Source organism: Channa argus, chromosome 16 (assembly GCF_033026475.1).
Source record: "Channa argus isolate prfri chromosome 16, Channa argus male v1.0, whole genome shotgun sequence".
In the NCBI taxonomy this organism is placed as follows: Eukaryota; Metazoa; Chordata; class Actinopteri; order Anabantiformes; family Channidae; genus Channa; species Channa argus.
The window spans coordinates 19,722,739-19,744,605 of NC_090212.1; the positions used below are offsets into that span (position 1 = coordinate 19,722,739).

General features: G+C 41.3%; 1 protein-coding gene across 6 annotated transcripts in view; it reads right to left on the reverse strand.

The window, feature by feature from the left end:
• slc4a11 (solute carrier family 4 member 11) overlaps positions 1-16,953 on the reverse strand; it is a 90,824-nt gene extending 73,871 nt beyond the window's left edge. The window contains exon 1 of one of the 6 annotated variants that reach the window (XM_067479190.1): positions 16,666-16,953. In XM_067479190.1, the coding sequence (XP_067335291.1) occupies positions 16,666-16,846 (181 nt within the window). In that variant the 5' untranslated portion in view covers positions 16,847-16,953. Of the gene's footprint in view, positions 1-1,208; positions 1,408-16,665 lie in introns of those variants that run through there. The other 5 variants (XM_067479194.1, XM_067479191.1, XM_067479192.1 and 2 more) reach the window with 5 other exon arrangements.
• Between the last annotated feature and the right edge of the window lie 4,914 nt (positions 16,954-21,867).

The following is a 21,867-nucleotide window of genomic DNA, read 5'->3' on the forward strand; positions in this document are numbered from 1 at the left end:
CACGGATCAGACGGTGCCCTATCAGCCTCCAATCAGACCCTAAGCAAATGAATGCAAATTACTCTTCGGAGGACGAGCTACGGCAGTGTCCATCACACCGTGACGCATTCTCCTCATATGTAGTTCGTGCGCACAGCGCATGTTACACACACACACATACACACAGCGTAACTGAACTCTGAATGCACACAAACACATATTCCCACACTTTAGCTCATACACATTCTGTCTACTCACAAATAAACACACACTTGTGCAAACACACAAATAAGCATGGATAATATTACACACTCATTATTCCAAAAAATGGCTCTCATCACAAAACACACACACACAGATGCAGTATCCCCTCTGCCTTCCCAGACAAAATGAGAGTGAGGAGGTAACTGCATCACACCTCCGAATGGGCTCTAGGTTCTCGGAGGACTTTCAAAGAAGGGGGAACACGCTGCTCTCCTGTGGCTGTCACCAACACTAATCTGTCACTCTCTCCATCACACACACACACACACACACGATTTTTCTCTCATATTTTCACACACTGATACACATGCACGCAGTACACAGATACACGTGTACATTTTTTTGTGCCGTGTTGATCCCCCCTCTGTCTCGCAAGCGCACGTGCACGAGCCGCGTCGGTGCAACACGCCAGAGAGAGTATTATGACCACGGGTTTTGTATGCATTCCAGCTGCCTCTGCCTGACAGGTATATTGGCATTCTTGTGGTATTCAGTGTAGTAATTACTTGAGGTTCTGTCCCTGAATTGAAGAAATGCAGTGCAGGAACCTTTTGTGTCGCAGAGCAGACATAAACAAGAAAAAATGAGGAAAAATGCATGCAAAAATTTACTGAAAGAAAAAAAGAAGCATCTGCATTTCTGTAAACTAGGCTTCTACAAAGAAAAGAAAAAAAAAAAAAAGCTTTTCATTCACAAACATTGATGTTGCCACATTCCTAAGTACGAACAAACAGCAACACCACACACACACACACACACACCACATGTACAGTGAAACAAAAAGCACACCCAAACATCTGCCGTCCTTCCGAGTGGAAGTGCAGCTGGACTGTGCGTTTTGCACAAGGGGGTGGGGGTGGAGGGTGGGGGGTGGGGGGGTGGTTCTCGGGTTTCACTAGGTAGGGAACCCCAAGGTTCTCCCGCTGAATGTTGTAGTGCACAGCTGAGAGCTTTGATCTACTCACCTGAAGGCACGAAATGAAGAACTTTGTTGGTCTCCATAGCTGGGCAAGTGGTGGCGAGTGCACGCTTCCTCTCTCCAATTGCCTCCCCCCAAAGTCAACCCATCATGGTTGTGTTATCCTGCGCTGATGAGTGTGAGATCACCTCTGCTCCCTTGCTCTGCTCCGTTTCTGACTGCCTCTCAGACACATGCAGTGACTCAGCCGCACTCTGCCTGCCTGTTCACCGTCTCGCCGCTGGGTCCTAGTGCCTTCTCTTTCACCCCCCCCTCCTCTGCTCTGTTATCCAAGCCCACCAGCAAGTAGTCTACAACAGGGCAGCATGCAGCGAGGCATAGCTCACGTTAAGACACACCTCCCCAACATTCCTCTCACAACAGAGAGAATGCATCATGCAATATGTCTCATTGTCAGCAAGGCCATCATAACTTTGCTCTGTCAATTAACTTAAGAGTAATTAAACTAGTTTGACCGTCAATGTGACCTGATGCATGTCCATCACATTATTCATATACTGAACATCAAATCTTCATGTTGGACTTGTGTGAGGACAATGTCAAACTAAGAATGGGACAATCAGAAAGGAAGAGTGGTGCTTTTATGCTCGCTCATTAGTATTTCGTTCACTTTCTCTGCAAAATATTATGGATTTTAATAAATGCCCGGTACAGACTGGGGCGCACGGCTCCATCTCACCACATTTGCAGTTGAGGGCACGGTGTGAACAGTAAAAAAAATACAAATAATAATAATCATAATAATTCCGACATCGTTGTGACTTTGTGTCAAATGACATTTTGACACATGACTTTGTGTGGGGCTGTCTAGATGGTCGTCCACTAGTGACACACTATAAAAAGAATCAAATTGTTGCGTCCGGTGCCTTTTTTTGGTCCCAACTCGATAAATGCAAAAACAAAGATCAAACTCTAACCCAGGACCAACAGTCGAAGGCAGAAAAAATGTTTGCTCTCTTTCTGTATTAATGTCTCTATGTCTCTCATATACATACAACTGGACAGATGGAAGCACTTGTTTCTTCTCTCCATTTTATATCCCAGTGAGGTGTATACCCTTATATGAATACCCTTACATTGTCTGGGGTCAAAACAAATTAAATATGTCACATGCACTTCTGAATGATTATTTGCTTCTTGAAAAAAAAAAATTAAATTGTATAATAGTGTGACTTAACGAAAATGAGAAAATTAATACCTTACATGGCTGTAATGTACATAGAAACAGCCTGACAAACACAAATGACGGGCTGCTGACCTCCGGAGGAAGTTGTTCATCTTGGCAAACACTGGTTAAGGTTAGGCAATCAGGTCAGGTGGCTACTGTTAGAAAACCAACGTTTAAAGTTGACCATCTCTGTCTGCAGCCAGCTGCCCGTCACAGTGTCAGATTTTTTTAAATATTCTTAGTTTGTTCCAGGTATGACTAACACTAACTTATGATTTTGCCTTGATGTGAGAATATGAAAGAAAACAAAGAGAAGCACAACTGTGTTTAGTTTTAGTTTTGGACTTAACTGGCACCAAAGTGTATTATGGCAATATTATGTAACTATGGCAAAGGGCAACGCCAGGTCCATCAAGCGTAGCTTAAGTGACAAGGTTTGGGATCAGATTTGTGCGGACACCTCTGCAAGCAGCTGTCAAAATGTGCAGTTTGTGCATGATGACAGGTAACACAACACTGTCCCAAAAAGAAAAAAAATGAAAACCCACAGCAATGCTGAGTGCATGTGATTCATGTAGTGCATATGACATTTGGCTTGTGGACACTCCCAAATAAATTAATAATTGTGCAAATCTTTGCTCAAAAACCACAAAACAGCAAATATGGTAAGATTTAAAATAAAAATTTAGAAACAGTTAAACTAAGACTTTTTGACCCAGTAGAAATAGAAATTCATCTATATATATATCTATATATATATCTATATATATCTATATATATCTATATATATCTATATATATCTATATATATCTATATATATATATATATATATATATCTATATATATATATATATATATATATATATATATATATCTATATATATATATATATATATATATATATATATATATATATATATATATATATATATATATATATATATATATATATATATATATATATATATATATATATATATATATATATATATATATATATATATATATATATATATATATATATATATATATATATATATATATATATCAATATATATATATATCAATATGAGCTCACTAATACCTGCTTCAAAAAAAAAATAAAAAGATCATGCAAGCAATCCATCTCGAGGCCAAATAGTTTTGAAATAAAAAAAGATCATAACTCCCATTAGGCAGAGCAGCCCGGGATGACCCCCCCCCCCAGACACTGAAATAAATCCTCTGATCATTTGTCATTACTTAGGAGCCAATGTTATCCACGTTGTACAGTACAGAGAACGTGAAGTTACATCACGGCATGATGGGGGCGTGGGCGCCATCTTGATCACCACTACAGTGCTTAGAACGGGTTACATGACTGTCTTTTGTTTGGCTAAATCCTTCAAATTTGATGGTGTTGGGAACAGATGAAGAGGAGGAAAAAAAGAGACTCTACCGGAGTAAAGTCCATTGCAACAGTAAAACGAAAACAGATAAATGCACAGAGTTCTGGGATTTTGTCCCTCCAGGACCTCACTGACCTTTTTCTGATTGTTGTGGTCTGAAACACCTGATTTACTGACAAGTTTTCCAAAAAACATTAATAATTGTGTGCACAGAATTCACAGGGGCTTGGTGGGATTCATTTCTGCGATCACAATGCGGCCTGGAGGGTCCATTCACAAGCAACGTGCCAGAGTCCAGTCGTGCAAAGGTACAGTGAGGCACCACTCGTCCTCTGCGGCAGCAGCACTGACCTAACTTGAAGAAGTTTCAGCTGTGCTTGTCGTTTTGCCTTTTACAGTGCAAGTTTTAATTGACTTTTTTTTTTCTGTACTTTGGTTTAGATTTGCTCATCTTTTCTCATTACATTACTAAGTTACTTTTTTGTACTTTGGCTGTATTTAGGAATCTTCCAGAAACAGAGGCTGCTTGGATCACGAAGGTTAATTTCCCAGCGTGATGAAAATGCTCTGTGAAAGGTCATCCATTTGCATAAGCCTGCATATATAACATCACTGCGTGTGGTATGGCCAGTTGGTCTGCTTTGCATAAGGACTGTTTTACACCGTGAGGGCAAATGTGTCACTCGGTGAGCTGAGTCCATTCTCCCTGGAGGATAATTCATGCCTTCTCACCCACCATGAACCTGCCACCCACGTGTCATGGTTCACACTAGTTAAAACACCAGACAGCACTGCATTCAGGACCAACACATCCTTACAGGCGACCAGGCAGCTGCCTTAATTTGTTTGTGGCAGCCTGCCACAAAATGATCATCAACTGCCACATTTTTTTTTCCTTTAACCATTTTAAAAACTGGGAAAATCTTATGTTATAGATCTGCATAGATCTCCACACACACACACACACTCGACTCGACACCATCAGGACAGCTAAATTAATGTTAGAATACAGCTGGCGTGTGAGTACATAGCTGCTAGTCAATATGAACCACTAGTGCCTGCGTGTGAGTTTTATGCAAAGGAAAAACAGCTGAGCTGTTCTGACTCTGCTTTGAATGAGAGGTGGGGTTCAGATCATGCAGATCTGTTTGGTGCAATATTTGTATATATAGATCAGCAAACTGGATGTAGTGTCATGCACACTTTAATATTGTGAACACGTCATTACAGACTACTTGGGTTATGTGTATGACATACGGTACTGGCTTTTGTGTGTTATTGCGGCTACGGTACGTGGAAAACAGAGAGGCAGCATGAATTGTTTTTCCCTTAGAGTGGTAGAAATGCATGTACCAGTCCTGGCTACACAAAAAGCCCCGTCTTTGTAACCATCAATAAAAATAAAAATAAAACTAAAAATCAGTGGAGTCCACCTAAAAAATATTCTGGTAGTCACCTATTGGTCCTTGTTGCACTGCATTAAGTTATATTATTTATATTTGCGTTCAACTTTGTAGGTCGATGACTAAAAAAAAAAAAAAAAAAAAAAAAAAAAACATTGACGGTGGTTTCCAACTCAGAGACCCCGAGGGAACAAGTGGTCGCACATAAACTCCCTCGGACAATGGCCCAATGGACTGAGACAATGCTGTTTGGTTTGAGTAAATCTTCACTTACTTATCCTTACGTAAGTTAAGGGGCCATGAGTTCTGCTTGTTGATTCATAGCTTTTTACTGCTACAGGACAGTCAGCGCACTGCAAGCAGCAGCATGGGTTCAAGCTGCCCCCTTGCCTTTTTGTTTTGGTTCCATCCTGGGACTTCATACCTGGCGACAACATTAGTGGCTGCCGTCAGCATTTGGGGTACAGTTACGACAAAAGGCTGTTTGCCAACTCGGGCGTTAATGCTGGAAGACTTTGGCTTTCTGCTTACTGGGATGGCAATGTTCCCTCCTTAAATGGGGGAAGACATTAGTTTGTGTGTTTCATCTTCGTCGGCACAGGTTGCCTGCGTATTTTGCAACCAATATTTATGAAGCTTTAGAAATCCAATTAATTTCCAAATCACCAATGCTGCAGACCCGTCTGCTGTGTGACTCACCACAACATGCATTTTATTTTTTTTTTCTCCCCCTGGTTTTGGCCATGCGCACGTCAGTTACATAAATTATAGTTGCAGCCTGTGACATGTCCCAGTTTGCTGTTGCTTTGTTGGCTAATATTATAATACCTTTGGGTTTTGGACTGTTGATCTGTCAAAGGAAGCTATTTTAAGAGGTGACCTTGACCTCCGCTGGATGATGTTCACCATTTATAGCATTTTACAGAGACTTGCATGTGAAAGATTGACAGAGTGGTGATGGAAATAACTGTCAGTTGCAGCCTTTGATTCGCTCTAACATCCACGTTCAGCTTTCTTCTGCCCAGTCAGGGTCCAGACATGCCACAGTGTCTTTCTGCTACGAAGTGCAGATAGTGTTATTACCAACTGCCTAAAGCTTTGAGAGTGCACGTGAATGACATGCCAATTCCTGATAGTTCACCACATTCCTTAACTAGCAGCAGCCTGCTAAGCATCAGAGGATGGGAAGAGGTTTTTCTATTTATTTTTTATTGAACCCTACGGAGGCACGAAAACAAAGAGATGTCATGCACAGCTGATATAGCTCATATAGGACAGTTTGTACTGACTACTACTGTTTAAAGGATCATATTCCATAACCAAACAGTATGAATTACCGTGTATGAGTTTCATATTATTGTGCCTTGACACACACACAGTATACACATTGTTGGCTCCCTCTCTAAACGAAAATCTCCTCCTGCCTTAGACTTTGCAGTGAAGCCAGGACTGCGTCTAATTCATGCCAAGAGCAACACATATAGTAAAAAGACCCTTAGCGGCTTTATGGCATGAAAAGGTAATTCCATGTGTTTCACATGTTATCCACAGTGTCATCAGCAGGTGCTACAGTATGAGGCTGGAGGTGGAAATGGCCCCCCGAGAAGCTCACAGTTTTTGTGCGTGTGCGTTCGTGAACGATGACTCACCACTTGTGAAATGCCTTAACCACTAAAGCTGAAAATACGTTGCAGAGAGAGGGAGAGATGAGCAGTTAGGACCTGGAAGAACACGTCTGCCCCGCTGGCCTGGGACCAGATCCTACCAGTATGTGCATTTGTCTCCCTCACCCCTGGAGCTTTGCAATTTAATGCAATCAAATACAGTGACTCTGCAATGAGTTCTACTTTTACAAGGTTACAATTTCTCAGAGGAGGTAGTCAAAAAAAAAAAAAAAAAAAAAAAGGGTGGCCAAAACATTAGGACCACCTCTTCTTCTAATGCAGTCCAGTACGACTCCCCTACCCACTTTCACCTCAATAATAAACACATAGCAGAACTATCACATTTCTCATAAATTAGGCTCAAGTGTACTTTCATTGAAACAGACATAACTTTCTTAATTGTTTGGTCTCTAAAACATAAGCCAACAGAAAACCCAAAATCCACGTTTAAGAGCAGGGGCTTGCAATTGAGAAATTGAAATTGTAACGTGGTCTGATTGGGTCTGTCAGAGATGTGTTGTCAGCTGACTAACTCTGGTTATTAGATAATAAAAGACAAACAGTGCAAAAACAACAGTACAAGCTCATGTACAGTGTAAGTACTTGAAAATGCTCAACTGTATTTTAACTGCGCTCATTAAAATAAAATAAAAGAGCTGCTTGAGTTGCAGTTTCACATGATTTTGGATGGATATACGTTAATTGGCCTGTTTACGATTTCATGAATTGTTTTTTTTTTTTTGGTTCATCCTACCAGGATCTAATGTTCCTCTCGTGACCAAATCCTGAACATCTTTGCGAGTGCGATCCACTAATCTAATATGCAGCACAGGGCCGAGATGAGTGTGGGCCTGAGGAAATTATGTGATTTAACTGATTTGTAGTCAAGTATCGTACAGCACGGTGCTGCTGCATTGTATGTGCCGTCCTTTTGTCCTTGTGCCAGATGTCAGGATGGGGTGTACAACTCATTAGGATGCCAACATAGCAATGCAAAGTTCTAAGACATTTTTACTCAGTATTTTTTAAAAGGACGCTGTTCAATGATTTTGAACTTGCTCCTTTTGGGTGGTACATGTACATAAATGCCATTAAACTTCCCTCCGACTTCCGAGGTTAACAGATCTCTCGTCTTCTAGCTGATGCTCAGATGACATCACATAAAAGGAGCCTTCAAAGATCATTTCATCTTGTTGCTCGTACTATGGAGTTTGAAAAGCATGGTCAGCTTTCCCAGAGCTCCTCCAGATGACATCATCTGAACTGCTCATGATGAAAAACTGATCCGGGGGATGTCATCTGGAGGAGTCTTTCCCCTAGAAGCAGAGGGAAGCTTAAAAGCATTAATGTAAAGCCATAGAAAGCAAATAAAAAAAACTGGTGAAGTTGCCCTTTAAAGCTTACTGGCCCTGCGCTGAGAAGCCACGGGGCTCCAGAGGTAGCTGCGTCTGCAAAACTGTAGTAATAACAGTAATAAAGCATAGCAAGTAATGATGCACAAACAGAGACAGCTATTGCCTCAGTGAGTCATCAATCAGTGAGGAAATCCTGCTCCCCCCTTTTGACTGGGAACAGCCTTCATTAGCAGCTGTGTGTGTGTGTGTTTTTGTGCAAGTCTGTGTGCCTGTCTTAGCTGCACCTCAGTGTCTGCATGTGTAGGCATCTATCTTGTCCTCCTGTCAGTGTGTAGGCGTCTATTTTGTCTGAGTTTGCGTGTGTCTATGATGCTGGTGTGGCTGTCAGGCATTGTGTGTGTGTGTGTGTGTGCGCACGTGTGTGTGTGTTTACATGCATTAAAGGAGGTCTGTCTACTTTCCCTTCAGCGTTGTCGATGCCGTTGTTGTTGTTTATGCTGTGCTCGAGCGCAGGAGGAGGAGAGAGAGGCACAGCGATAGTCATAATAACACAGGAATAAAGGAGAGGACAGAGATGAAGGAAACAGGAGGATAAAGGTGATGAGGAGGAGGACAAGAAGGAGGAAAGATAAGAAGAGAAGGGGGGTGAGGGGAGCAGCTGGATCTTGTTATTCTGCTGCCCATACACATCACTGCAGGAGCTATTAGAATATAGTCTCCTGCGATTCCCTCTGTACCGGTGTGTGTGTGTGTGTGTGTGTGTGTGTGTGTGTGTGTGTGTGTGTGTGTGTGTGTGTGTGTGTGTGTGTGTGTGTGTGTGTGTGTGTGTGGCAGCGTTCAGTACTGAGCTGTAAGTATTGCCAAAGGGATGAGGGCATATTTCAGGTCAGAAACTAGCTACAGATTTAATTTGGAGAAGAACAACTTGATTATGGTTGCTCAGGGAAATGTAACTGAGATGACACTGGTCACATCAATGCAGAGAGGTAATGACACACAAAAGCCAACATACTGTGTGCATGGGAGGCCTTCATCTACAGTAAAGACACCTTCACATTGCTAATTTTATGTCTGCTCAGAGCTACTTTGCTTATGAAATTTGACTTTGCACTTTTTTTTTTTCTTTTTAAACAGTTCGTATTGGAAGCAAAATTATGGATGCAGGGGTTGACAGAATCAATCCTTGCATGTCCGCCAGCAGCCACGTGCCGCAGCAAAGTGCCACGCGCACCGTAAATCCCACCTGCTCATTTAAAGTAAGCTGATGCAGAAACCTGCACGACACGACCGCCTGAATTGTGGGAAGTGGGAAGAAGCTTCTTGGGGAAGTTCAGACCCTCAAGGACGTCTACATTTACATTAGGTAATTTAACAAAGGACAAGCACAGGCGAGTGCCACATGCAGGACTCCAGGACGGTCCTCTTGACCGTCTTTGTCTAGCTCTTCCCAGAGGCTGTCAGATTTGAACCAGCGACCCTTCTCATGCCCCTCCGCTCCTACTATCTGAATAACTATTCCTTAAAAAAGGTCAAATAAATAAGTGATAAGCATAGAGTTGATTTCCAAAGGTAAAAAAAAAAGCATCAGCTGCAGAGAACTTAGGTTAATAAATGACAAATAAAAAAGGGCTTTTACACAATAAATGTCCCCCAAGGTTTAAAATAAACTCAAGGTTTCTCTGTTTAACAGACTCTGCATAGTGGCCACTGACTGACATGCAGTCTATAACATGTGCACGAGTCACATCCAGGCCTGTGCACGGTAACTGCTGCACGGGCACTGACATCTACATACTGTACAGACAGATTTACAAATGGCAACTGTTTTATGTTTGTTATGAGGATGTGTATCAAATAAAAATGCAAATTAAGAGCAAATCATCACAGTGACTAAGGATTTCTAAGCACAAGAGCTTGAATACCATCACGCTCACTCAAACACACACATACCATCACGCTCACTCAAACACACACACACACACACACACACACACACACACACACGACAAATGTGTCCATTGAGACACAGGCACATACACACTGCCCTCTGCTGGAAACTACAGACGCTCAAAACAAGTCCACAGCTGAAGCTTTGTCAAAAATACACTGATTAGCCACAACATTAAATCCACCTGATGGTTTTAGCCCCATACACAAAAGCTGCTCTGCACTGTGTGTCCCGACACCTTTCGAAGCCTATGCTTATGACAGATTTATTGTCAAATTGTGCACTGTGGGCATTTTTCTCGTGCTGACCCCTGTCCAGACTGTCCACACTACAAAAAAAAAAACAACAAAAAAAACAAAAAGATGGATATAATGTTGTGGGTGACTGCTGTATATAAAATTTCTATTCTTTATTCCACCCACTTCTTGGGACAAAATTGGGACACAATGAGTAGAAGATCTGACTCCGGCTTTCAGCTCGCAGAGTCGTAATCTCCATGAGGCTCGTCTGATCTTGATTTGATCAGATAAAGAAATGTGCAGAGACCGCACTGAATTGAAGACAGCAGCCGTGCCCCTTGATCCTCAGTTTCCCCTACATGTTTTCTCTCCTCACTGCCATAGTCCACACAGGAAATGTTTGTTGTCTTTACATTTCCAAAAGCAGTTATGGGGGAAGCAACGCTGACACAGACACTTTTCACTTTCGAGTGAGGGACTGAGTGAAATCAGCAACGTGGATCCCCCCCTGCCTCCCCTGCTGCCACTACGAAAAACACTACGGTCAAATGTGATGCATTGTGCATTTAAACTTACTTTAAGTCGTGTTTTTGATTGTTGTGACACCAAAGCACTGAATGAGTCGCGGATTTATAATAATTATGAAAAACACTCTGCTGTGCATTTGGTCATATTTCAATAATCTTAAAATGTACTACTGTAGATGAGCAGTAATGGAAAATCCATTAGTACTGCACAAGCAGCTCATTCTAGCCTATAAGTTTATTTTGAAATTACTCTTTATATAGAAAATAATAATTTCCTGATGTTCATCATTCTGGATTCAGTCAGCAGAAGCATTTCATTTTATTAGCGAGGACTGCGGGCCCCTACTTTGTGCTATTAATATTTTTGCAAGAGTGCATGCCACTATTATCAAAAAAGATTAAGCTGCCTCGTTTTAAAGAAGAATCCCCTCCCCATTTGCTTTTACTGAACGGCTTCTGTGAAAGAAAAAAAAAAAAGTCACTCTGCAGCAAGCTTTAAAATTCCGTGCACCTACGGAACACATTAAAACGCTGCAATAAACTGCAAAGGGCACCTTGTTGTATTGTGCTCCAAGCAGGAAGACAGCAAAGTTACGGTTAGTGGACAAACACTGGGTGGGATTTCCTCTCCCGGCTCCTGCCTGACATTGTCCATTTTCTAAAGCTGGCCCAGCACAGCTTACCAATGAAAATACCCAAATGCATCCATCATGAAACGACATACACACGCATTCATACAAAATGGAGGCTTTTACACACACACACAGGGTCCTGATTATCTCTCAGTACAGTAAGCTATTGTCAACATCAAGAGGTTTCCATGCCTCTTATGTTCATAGAATAAAGTAACTGGAATGATGTGGTGTAGACACCAATATCCTATAATATGAAAAAAAAACCTCATCAATAAATGCAATTTTGGCAAAATCCTCCTAAATTTCCTGCCAAATTACTCTCATCACAGATTCACTGTCTTCTTGACTAAACGGTTGAAATATAAAAACAGCAGAAAATAGATTATTCCCTAATGTTTGTAGGACTTTAGACAGAAATGTACTGTCACTCAAACCAAAGAAAATCCGTTGCTGTAGCTTTGATATATTCAGACATGATGGATCTTCACTCTGTACTGAAGCAGCAAATCATAAAAAAGGAAACTAAAGGGTTAAATCGGTTTCGTAAAGAATGGCCAAACAGATTTTTGCGGTGAATTTGCAACCAAACTACGGTGTATTTCACAATAGGTAGAAAGCAGATAAAATGTCACTGTGGATGTTATATGGGTATTGTCTTTTATGACTTTTACTTTTTCGACCAAGCCGACACGAGCTGTCATTTATTCCACGATATGCTCTTCGGTTCATTTCAGCGTCTGCTGTCAGCACCATGTTTTCCCAGTGTGTGGGCTCCTGCCGTGCTTGCTCCATGATGGCGCATGCTACCAGTACAAACAGTGTCACCTGTCAAGACAACAATGAGACTCTGCCTCTCAACATTAAAACATCTTGAACCGATAGTAGATTTGTATGATAAGTGGGATTATTTTCCTGAACACAGATTTAACTGCATTTATTATGGGCTAGAAATGAGTGCAGTTCACATTATGCAAATTGAATTTTTGTTGTTTCAGTAGTCCATTGGAAATCAAACAGGAGGCCAGAAATTGATTAGCAACATGAAAATGTTTGTGTTCAGGTGATATCTGCTGGTAACAGCTTACACTTATTAGTTATTCTTTGCTTTTCTGAGCTTTTTGCCATTTTATTCTGATTCTTTACATCGTGATTTATAGAATATTGTTAATGTAAATAAGCTCAAAGGTTTGACTTTGTGTTTCATTGATGATCATTAATTGTTTCTCTGACCCACAATCACTCATTTCTGACAGTTTATATGTTCACCTGTTCTCCTTATTCTGTACAGCAGTATGTATAAAAAGGTAAAGATTAATCTTTTGCAAATTTAACCCAGACACATTGATGCATCTTTTCAACTTGGCAAAAACTTGCTTCTGTCAGTGCTGTGACTGAGCTTATTGACTAGTGGCTCTTTGATTCCACTACTGTCCTGCTACTCAGTGCCTGATGAATCATATAGTGCAGTTTACACTGTGATTCCCATACATGACAGAGGAAGCACAGAAAAGTGCTGTATTGAAATTTTACATATTTGTTGTGTAACCTATAATACTTTTTAAGAAGACCTTAGGTTGCCTACTTACTAATATCCAATTGTGTTTTAGATAATGCCCCCCTCCCCCTCCCCCTCCCCCTCCAAGGCAGAACATTTTGCCAACCTTAATAATCTCTGCTTTGCAAATATAATCTTCTGCTTTTCCTTTGGGCTGTTCCCTTTCAGGAGTCACCACAGCGAATCATTTGCCTCCATCTAACTCTGTCCTCTGCATCCTCTTCTCTCACACCAACTAACTTCATGTCCTCCCTCACTACATCCATAAATCTCCTCTTTGCTCTTCCTCTAGACCTCCTGCATGGCAGCTCCAACCTCAGCATCCTTCTACCGATATATTCACAGTTTCTCCTCTGAACATGTCCAAACCACCTCAATCTGGCCTCTCTGACTTTATCTCCAAAACATGTAACATGAGCTGTCCCTCTGATGTCCTCATTCCTGATCGTGTCCATCCTCGTCACTCCCAAAGAGAACCTCAACATGTTAAGCTCTGCTACATCCAGCTCTGCCTCCTCTCTTTTCTTCAGTGCCACTGTCTCTAAGCCGAACAACGTCTGTGGTCTCTCCACCGTCTTTCCTTTCATTTTTGCTGAATTTCTTTGGAAATATAATCTGAATACCACCTCCAAAGGCGTAAAAATTTCTAGATAGGACGGAGAAAGAAACAAAAAGTAAACATCACCTGAGTCCATGGAGGAACAAGGGTGGTAGGCACCTTCAACAAGGTGCAGACAAGGGCAGTAGAACAAAGAAACATGGTAACAGGACCACAGACACTGAGTCTGGAAAACATCTACAAACAACGAACCAATTTGACAGTGTGTCTGTAGGTTGAGTGCTTATATAGTGGCCTTGATTAGCTGAAGGAGTGGGGGGGGGCAAAAATGGAGGGAAAGTAAACATGAGGACTGCAGATGGGAGGGGTTAAGTGAGTATGTGAGCAGGCAAAGGAGGAAACTTTGCAATTACCGTAATTTATTCAGAAACCGTAACACCATCAAATTAATCCCATCGTTTGAATGTTTGTTTTTGAAGAGTGTTCAATATATGCATTTTTCCACAATCCAGATGATCACTTCCTATGCTGTCACACACACTGTAGTGTGAGCCACCGGTCAGCAGCCAATTACTGTGGGACCAGCCCGTTGTCATTACCAAGGTGTCAAAAGCACCACTTTGTCCAGTGCTTTTGTGTTACATGCCGACGCTAAAGGTGCCACGTGCATCAGTGAGAGATGCCCGGTGCTTTCAGGCAAGTCCTGCACCATGGAAACCCGGGCACTTGTGTGCGTTAAGTCAAGCCAACAGTGATGTTTTCCCAACTGTACCACAGCATGTCACGGCAAGAGGTCCAACAAGCTGGTTCAATCGTTCCCGTGGCGTCTAATAATGGTGCTCGCGGAGCGTCCATTAGTGATGACAAAAGGGGAAAGAAAAAAAAAAGCAGCGATACTTGAAAAGTTGCATTATGGTTTTACTGCCGATGCAGCAGGAGAATGGGTCTGCGTGACTGTACTGTCGCATTCAGGGACAGCACAAAGTGTAGGTCACCAGTGCTCTCGAGGCATTAATAGTCAAATTAGCAATAACCATAAGCTGGCCTTACTTTTATTGTTGCAGAACGGCGTTTCTAGTGATGCGTCTCTTTATGAAATAATGAACGTGACAACAGAAAAAAACAGTAATGCAGGTAAACAAATTTTATTAAAGATTACTGGAACCAAAGCAATTAAAGCAGCGACACATCTGACTAAGGACCTGATAATCACCAAGGTGTTCTGATAGGACTTTGCTTTGATGTTTTCTCCTTGACTTAGATTCTTGCTGCCTTGTACCTCACTTGTAAAGTCGCTTTGGATAAAAGCTGCTAAATGACTAAATGTAAATGTAATTCATTCTTTTCCACCATTAGGAGAAAATGTTGTTCCTTTTTGAGCAAACACACAGTTGAAAATGGCAAAGCCAGAACCTTCTATACAAACTGGCAAAAGTTCAGATGAAGTCCTGTATAGATGTGAGTGAAGAATGTAGACCATAGAGCCAAAACTCTAGGCCTTTCCTACATGCAACACAGTTCTTTTAATCCTAAAAACTAGCCCTGTTCAGAGTGTGTGCTCAACTACACATTTTCTCCTGAGCGTGTCAACATGTGGAGCATGGCTTTAACAGCATCAGAGAGAGGGGTTCGATTCCCACTGGGAGCAGACAGTGCCAGCCAAATGCCACATGAACAACAGCGGCTACCAGGTCCACGCAGGATCCTGTGGAACAATGGGCTTGTTTGTGACAAAGTCAAGGTCAGAAGAATACAGAATATTTTTAAGGAAGGATTCACAATTATGATGCTTGTGCAAAGGGCTCATAGTGTCTCTTTCTGTAAGGCGTTCCAATAATTTACATTTAGTCATTTAGCAGCTTTTATCCAAAGGGAGTGAGGTACAAGGCGGCAAAAATCTAAGTCAAGGAGAAAACATCAAAGCAAAGTCCTATCAGAAAAGTGTTCACAGTTCACGAGATGCAAGTGTGAGAAAGAGCAGAAAGGAAGTTCTTTTTTCCTTTTTTATTAATAGATTTAATATAGATTTAAGTGCATAGGAAGATGCGGAAGAGTTCTGTTTTCACAACAAAACCTTCATTTTGTGCACAAATCGGATTAAATTGCGTATATATTTACCTAACACAAAGCCGCTTTTTCTACTATTTACAACCCACAAAGCTTTTTCAAACGATCTGCAAAGAGCTGCGTTCTCTTTTGACTCATGTTTTACTTGGCATCCCAACTGTCCTGGTAACGGAGTTCGCAATTAAGGAGTCTCCGAATGCATCAAAGTACGCGAATGTTGGGAAACGTAACCTTCTTTCATGTCAAGCTGCCGTTTTCTCTCGTTTCTTCTCACATGTCCTGACACACCATAACACGTTTTGAGGGACAAGCCTGCCTTTCGTTTCCGTGATTGGCTCAGTCCCTTCTGACATTAATTGTCAGTTTGTCTAATACGGTCTTCTACAGTTACTAATTATTGTTCTGCCCATTTACTCATTGATTTCTTGACAAATCACTTCTGATCTACTGTCAACGAAATGCTTATGTAAACCCCATGCAGCTCTCTCTCTCTCTCTCTCTCTCTCTCTCTATATATATATATATATATATATATATAAATATATATATAAATATGTATAAGGAAGTCGAGGTTCCCAAAGCAGCAATGTTTCTTCTTTATGGAAGTTATGTGAAAAATAATACCACTTTAAGTTTTTGCATTTCATCAGTTGCATTCAATTCCATCACAGCACAGCACCTACTTCGTCCCAAAACAGAATCTCACGTTTTAAATTCAAACCACGTACTGTTTGGTAAAGTGGCACCTGGTGTAGTCTCTGTGTGTGTGTGTGTGTGTGTGTGTGTGTCCGTCACTCACATGATACATTTACTGCTGAAACCATCAACTACTTCACATTACCTGTTGCTATGGTGACAGAGCTGAACCTACTGTAGTAAATAGCTTTTGACACGTTAAACCCCGTCAGCACAAGTTCAACTCGGACGGGTCCTACCTTTAGTGAGTCCGCTCCCGGATTCCTCCGTCCCCTCCTTCACAGTTTTCATAATGTTCCCGGTGGCGTCCAAAACGTGGGAAGAGCCTCTGTCCCCGGCCGTCCTTTTATCTTCCGCGTCCTGTCCACATGAGAGAAGTAACAACCGACGTGCTGACTCTGTTCCGTCCTGTTGTTGCATTAGCTCAACGAAAGGTAACGATAATTAACGGCGGACCAGGTGTTGATGGCTGCCAGCTGAGCGTCTGAACTGGCGCGCGACCCCGCCCATCGCGCGCCACGAGCACGAGACCGTGGCAACAAAAAGTAAATAAATAAATAGTGTCGATAAGTTTCAAAGTCTCCAACTAGACAACAGTACGATAGATACGTTCATAAATTCATATTTCATAAGCAGTGAAAACTGCCGCGCAGGGGATGGAGCAGCTTCTTAAAGGTACAGCACGGCTGATTAAAACCAATCAGGCGGCAGAGGTGCACAAACTCCACAGGGCAGTAAAAGTACGAGTACTCCACAGGAAGTAGCCCACACAAAATCTGAAGCTACAGAAAAACTATTTAAATACAGCAAAATCTGGTTCATCTCCGTTTCTTTACCTAAAGCTACAGTGCACAACGTTTGTTTTGTATTTTTATTTTTTTACTTGAAAGCCTCCTGTGACACAGACTCACTGAACAAACAGTACTAGCAGAGTGAGGCTCGCTCTGCTCACCAATCAGAGAGGAGCAACAATTTCGGCTTGATTCTTATGCTTATTAGCTCCTTATTTATTGTAATTTGAGAACTAGGACTACGTGAAAGGCTGTGCAGAGTGTGTAATGAGTGAAGTAGGGCAGAGAGTTGCACGCCGCAGCTTTAAGTTGAAGTATAGGCTCTAAAACAAAAGTAAGCTACAAGAAATGTTTTCCTCCGGACATCAGTGCAACTGAGGAAGTTGATCCGCATGTGCGTAAAAATCTAAAATGTTTGATGTTTAGGTCATGCACATATTTACAATACAGGAGCAATGAAACACAATCTCTTAAAAAGAGTTCAAATACGTGATATGAAGATAATGTTCAGAGGTGAAAAAATATCTGTTAAGTAATTTAATTAAATAAAAGGATTAGAACAGGAATAAAAACCCTAAACGTTAAAATAATAATTTAATCGACTACGAGGACAAATGAAAGTCCTGCAGTGGAAACGAAGAAAAGTATTACACACTTTTATTATAACATAAACGTAGGCTCTTCATTCTGCGGAAGGGCATTGGTGAACATCACCAACACTGCAGCCAATAAAGTGTCAGGTGATTCATGCATTATTTGGTTATATTTTGTATTAAGAATGTGTATCTGCTAAGATATTAGTGACTAAAGCTGTCAAATAAGGGTAGTGTGAACGAGTTCAACGAGTTTGTTTGTTGTTTGATTTATGTTGGTTATTATCACATGACAAGATCAATTATGGCTCTACCTTAATATTACTAAGCATTTGGAATTTATAAGGACCGAGTTCATCTTAGGACCATGCACGACAAGTACTTTGCAGCTTCGAATAATGTTACTCGAGTAATAGATCAGGTGATTTCCTAAAATGTTTGTGGCTGTAGATTAGTGTTTCGACCTCGGTTCATTCTGCGTTTGCTGCGAGTTTTTGGAGAATGGACTGTAAAAAGGGTCCAAATTACAATGCATAACCCATCCATTAATTCATTTTCTTTTTAGAGAGCAGCTGTCCAGATTATGCCGTTTTTAATCTGCCTTCACCAGCTGTTGAAAAACTGGGGAGAACTGCTGTTTTCTGCAGGGCACTGGAGTCCTTTCATGTTAAGAACCAACAGGTGTGCTTTAAACTGCAGGCCCTGGTTAGGATGGTTTTACAAAGCTCCTATGCCATAGACCATATGGAACGAAACCTTTATTTGTATCAGTGATTTGGAGTGAACCCCAAGGTCCCATCAGTCCCACTGCACTCTGCAAGCCTAATGTTTTTGCTGCAAACATCCAAGAGAGAGAGAGAGAAAAATACCACACCAGCACAGTCATCCCCAAATTAGCTTTTTATCATCTAAAAATACAAAGATCGTAGGTCCCGTGTCCACGTGAGATTCAGAGCCTCATTCATGCCTCCATCTCCAGCAGGGTGCAACGCGCACTTGGTCTTGATCTTCCCACATCTTCCTAAATCACAGATCAGTCAAAGACCAGGCGCTGGAAGAAGCTATCTACAGATGAACTGTATCCTCAGATACTGAGTGGTGCCAGTTATTTTTGCTCACAGTAAGAACATATTAGTGATCATTAGTAAAAGCACTCTTCACTTACACTGACATCATTATACTGTGCACCGATGTAAATGTGTTTTCTACTGCTCTTATATAACCAACTTGTGTAAAAAATGTAAACTATGTCTGTAACTTGTGTCATGATTAAATTGAGTTTGTTTTTGGTGAGGTTGGGGATGAACTAACGCCAAGCCTAAAGGGTGACGTCACTGATTTTTCAACTTGGCTGCACAAATATCAAATATTCATCTGTTGCTCGTATTATGGAGGTTGTCTTGGTCAACTGGCTCCTCCACATGACATCATCTGTGGAAGGTTTTATTGTAGACAAGGTGTAGGAGGGGTGGGCTGTGCCACTTCACCAGTCAGGAAGGTTCTCAAGTAGTGGGAGTCAAAGGATGTTGCTTGAATGATCATGAGATGTCAAAATAAGAGTGTGATAAAACCTAAAACTGGAAAGAAAACGTCTAAAAAAAAAAAAAAAATAGAAAAAAGAAAATACATGAACAAAACAATTAAAACTATACAATTAAAGACCTTAAAAGGTTTGACTAAACAAAACCATAGTTATTTTTACATGTTTCATAAAATAGAAATGACAATACTCTCTAATATTATACTCTCCATTCAAACCTATTGGATTTAGGCTTTTAAAATTCTAAATCCAGAATGACTGTCTACATTTTCTAAGAGTTGATGTTACCACCTCTCGCTGCCAAATTATTGCAGTTTTTAACTGTAGAGGCGGATACACATGTTAAATATACAGTGGGGAAGAAAAAAAAGTGGCACGTTTAATATGATTCATATAGGAAACAAGCGGAAAAAGGGTGAAGCTGCAGACATGTAAACCTCATGGGAGGTGACAGAACGGCTCACTAGCACATGGAAGCAGATTAACATCATTCCCTTTCAGCCTGGAGTGATTTCCTTTTCATTTTCTCTGCCACACCCATATTTCCTTCATGTGTTTCACCTCTATTTGAGTGGGAGAGACCCCCGCCTCTCCTCCCACCCCCACCCCCTGCTCCCGCTCTCTCTAATAAGCCAGAGTGAGATTCCTTGGCTGACAGCTGTTCCAGATGGCATTATTACTCCATGCTTTCACAGTCAGCTGGCCAACAATCCACCACCAGTGGAGGCGGCTGTCCCTCCGCTGTGCCCATGGGTCAACACCAACATATGGGCAACACTGTTATGTAACCCGGTATCCACTAGGCGACACGTTACCCCGATCACCCGACTAGTTCTCCTTTTTTGTCTTCACTTTTGCAGTGGCTATGTTTGACAAGGGCTGGGTTCAAGGGCCGCTTTTCCTTCCGCACCGTTTGTGTAGCGTTATGGCCATGGAGACAGCTACGGGAGACGGCAGTTTCAGTGTTGAACTGAAGGTAGAGGTGAGAGAACCTCGACGCTCTCAGCTCCCTCGGCATGGAAACATTCTCAAGAAAATACTTGAAAGGCACAGAGTTGATTGAGCTTTGAAGTTCAAAGCATCAGTGGTGAACATACAGTAGGAGATGAGTATGTTTAGGACCGTGTTGGTGTTTCAGCTCCGTCTACATTTCTGTTTCGCACTTTACACAGCCCCGTCCTCTCAGGAGACAGCCCAAGCTTGCACCTTTTAAAGAATACGGATTTAGAATTTGGCTCCTTTGCATTGTTGACCTCACAATGCAAAGGATTCATTGTTTTAGTCATTTCTTTCCCCACAACCACAAATATTTTATTTATGTCATTTTATTTCTTCATTTTCAAGTCTTCAGCCAGCTCCGTCTGGTTCCTCAAAAGGCTTTATACAAGTTTGTTCTCGTGTGCAGCAGCAGTAGCTCCGAAACAGCCTTTGATTCATTAATTCATTTATGAGCTTTTATTTCAAGTCTTTATGGGTAAATTAATATCCATCATACTGTACTTATCATTGCATCTTTGTAGAATTTCCGATTAGAGCTCTAATAGATGGTGATTAATGTCCTCTCAACTGAGACAAAAGCACTTTGTAATGGGATGATGTCATTATATTCCCTATTCATATCCCAGATAAATAAGTCCATAAATAAACAGTTAAGGAATAATCATAATTTTAAGGAATTCTTGTTTGTTCCATATATTCTCCCCCTTAAAAACTTAAAAAAAAAACTTAAAAACATTTGCTTAAAAACATACAGACTTAAACATTTGCTCCCCTTTAAGCTTCTTCCCCTCTCTTAACAACCATTCTGTATATTATTTGGTAGATTCTTTTTTACAAATTAGTTTTATATAATTGAGGTGTAAAATGGCCCACATTCCCCTTTAAAAACCAGAATTTCTTCTTAAGAGGTGGTTGTGATCATGGGCAATGCGGCATTGTTGTCGCCACACAGTTAGAAGTGCATCTGCACGGGGATTGTGAGCAATACGGTTCATTTGGAAAATGACAGACGTTTTCCCTAAATGTGTTGCCACCAACTACATAAACGTGGGCTGCGTTGACGAGGATGTTGGAAGTCTGCACCACCTACTGAGACACTGCATGTGATACGGGCCAGTTCAATTAAAACGGATTTGACTTTCTATTTTAAAATGGAGCCGCTAGTTTCACGAGATCTGCTTTGTGTAGCTCCAATCTATTAAAAGTGATCAGCACAGATTCACACTGACACTTTGCACAATGCGAACAAGATGAATACGGATATCGTCGGAGACCGGGCCCCTTTGCGTTTCTTTGAATGCCCAACTCTTCGTTGAATCTGACCCCCGTGACGCACCAACCTTCCCACCTGCTCACCGAAGCCACTGCTAGCCAGCAATGCCACACAACTGCAAATATTTACAATACATAGGAGTCGAGCCAATACACACACACACACACACACACACAAACACCAGACATCAGACACATGTACAGAATATATACAAGCTCATCGGAACATACAGGATTCGTCTGTAA